Below are 1,974 nucleotides of genomic sequence, written 5' to 3'. Positions count from 1 at the left end.
TTACCTACATAAGATACAATGTTAAGGTACACTGATGTATATTTTAGGATCCACTCTATAGTGCATCTGTTTTGGAAGCATGCAGAGAGTTGAGAGTTTTAAGGAAAAAAGTTCAATTATTAGAAGTGCTTTTTGTATATCATTCAGAAAAGAACTGGCTTATTAATAAAGCTTCCTACATAAATCTGAGCTTTTATTATTGCAGACAGAGTCTGATGAATAGTTTATTCAGGCCTCATACTACTTTCAAATATATATATTTGTTTACATACATTATTTCACTTTATCTTAAAAACAATAATTTAAGTGGTATTAATATGAACTTACAGAATAAGAAAACTAAACAAATATCGTACAACCTATAGGTTGAATAGTTTGTACTGTTGGAGGCATATCTAGGCATTTGTTGGACAGTTACACCATTCTACCAAAGCATTCATTCAAAGCACTTAACTCTGAGACAACTAAAGATTAGATTTGGAGTCGCTTCTGAATTAAGACCTTGATAACAGCCTTTTGAATCTGCTTAGTCTTCACACTATAGATGATAGGGTTGAGCACAGGAGGAATAAGCAGGAAGATATTGGCCATGATGGTGTGGACAAAGGGAGGTGCTGAATGGCCATAGCGATGGACAAGAGACAGGCTGATGAGAGGGATGTAGAAGATGGCAACAGCACTGATGTGGGAAATGCAGGTGTTGAAGGCTTTCTGCCTGCCCTCTATGGAGGCAATGCTGAGGACAGATCGGATGATCAGGACATAGGAGAGCAAGATACAAGGACAGTCAAACCCTGTCGTGGAGAAGAGTGCAAACAGACCAAGGATGCTGTTGATTCTGTTGTCTGTGCATAAGAGTTGAATGAGATCAACATGGTAGCAGTAAGAATGTGAAAGGACTGTAGAACCGCAGAAGGACAGCCTCTTGACAAAAAGCACAACTGGCAACATGACAGCAACATTTCTTGTCAACATGCTCATCCCAATCTGGGCGATCCTGGCATTGGTGAGGATGGTGGTGTATCTCAGTGGGTCACAGATGGCCACAAAATGGTCAAAGGCCATGGCCAGCAAAACCCCAGACTCCATGAAAGTAAATCCATGGAGAAAGAACATCTGGGCAATGCAGGCATTTAAGTTGATCTCTCGAGCTTCAAACCAGAAGACCCCAAGGGTAGTGGAAAGTGTGCACAAGGATAAGCTCAGGTCTGTGGCTGAAAGCATAGAGAGGAAATAATACATGGGCTCATGAAGGCTCTGTTCACGGAGGACCACAAACAGGATCATGCTGTTCCCAGAGAGGGCGATGGCATACAGGAGAGAAACAGGGATGGAGACCCAGATCTGGGCTGCTCTCAGTCCTGGAATACCCGTCAAGAGGAAGGTCAGAGGCTGAGCATTGGTATTGTTGAGGATCCACATAATGAGGGGCTGAGAAGACAGGGATATTTGAATAATTAAACATAACATATGATAAAAATGTAACATCACTTAGACACTCTGAGAGTCACTAAATTACTATTGCTGATCTAGGAATTTTAGTATTTTATGAGTTTTATAGAGCCACAAGTTTCTTCCCCCTGCCTCTAAGTATTTCTCATTTTTGAGAACTGAAGATTTCCTGAATTATTTTACATCAAATTTTCTTAAGTCCATAATTGTCTTTGGTGGCAACAATAAGACAATTCAATCTTTCCTAACTATAAAAGTCCCCAGTAGAATAGCTAAACAATATGCTGATAAATCTGGTTTCCAAGATTTTTAAAAAATAATTTATTGATCCTAGAATAAAGAACCAAAAAATCATATTATTAGGTTTTCCTGGGATATATCCAGAAGTATGTAAAGAATCTGATCGCAGTGCAGGAGATCTGAGTTCAATCCCTGGGTAGAGAAAATCCACTGGAGAAGGGAATGGCAACCCGCTCTAGTACTCTTGCCTGGAGAATTCCATGGACAGAGAAGCCTGGAAGG

The 1,974-nt window shown here is 40.1% G+C and overlaps 1 protein-coding gene across 1 annotated transcript; it reads right to left on the bottom strand.

The window, feature by feature from the left end:
• Window positions 1–471: 471 nt before the first annotated feature.
• Window positions 472–1,422, bottom strand: LOC136174961 (olfactory receptor 51F2-like). Its single transcript, XM_065945238.1, has one exon. The coding sequence runs from the start codon at window positions 1,420–1,422 to the stop codon at window positions 472–474; it is 951 nt and encodes a 316-aa protein (XP_065801310.1).
• Between the last annotated feature and the right edge of the window lie 552 nt (window positions 1,423–1,974).

Source organism: Muntiacus reevesi, chromosome 9 (assembly GCF_963930625.1).
Source record: "Muntiacus reevesi chromosome 9, mMunRee1.1, whole genome shotgun sequence".
In the NCBI taxonomy this organism is placed as follows: Eukaryota; Metazoa; Chordata; class Mammalia; order Artiodactyla; family Cervidae; genus Muntiacus; species Muntiacus reevesi.
Note: the sequence above shows the minus strand (reverse complement) of the source record. Positions and strands in the feature narration are given on the sequence as shown.

Bases quoted from the DNA above. Each gene is read 5' to 3' on its own strand.
- LOC136174961 (XM_065945238.1), bottom strand. From the start codon at position 1,422: ATGTGGATCCTCAACAATACCAATGCTCAGCCTCTGACCTTCCTCTTG.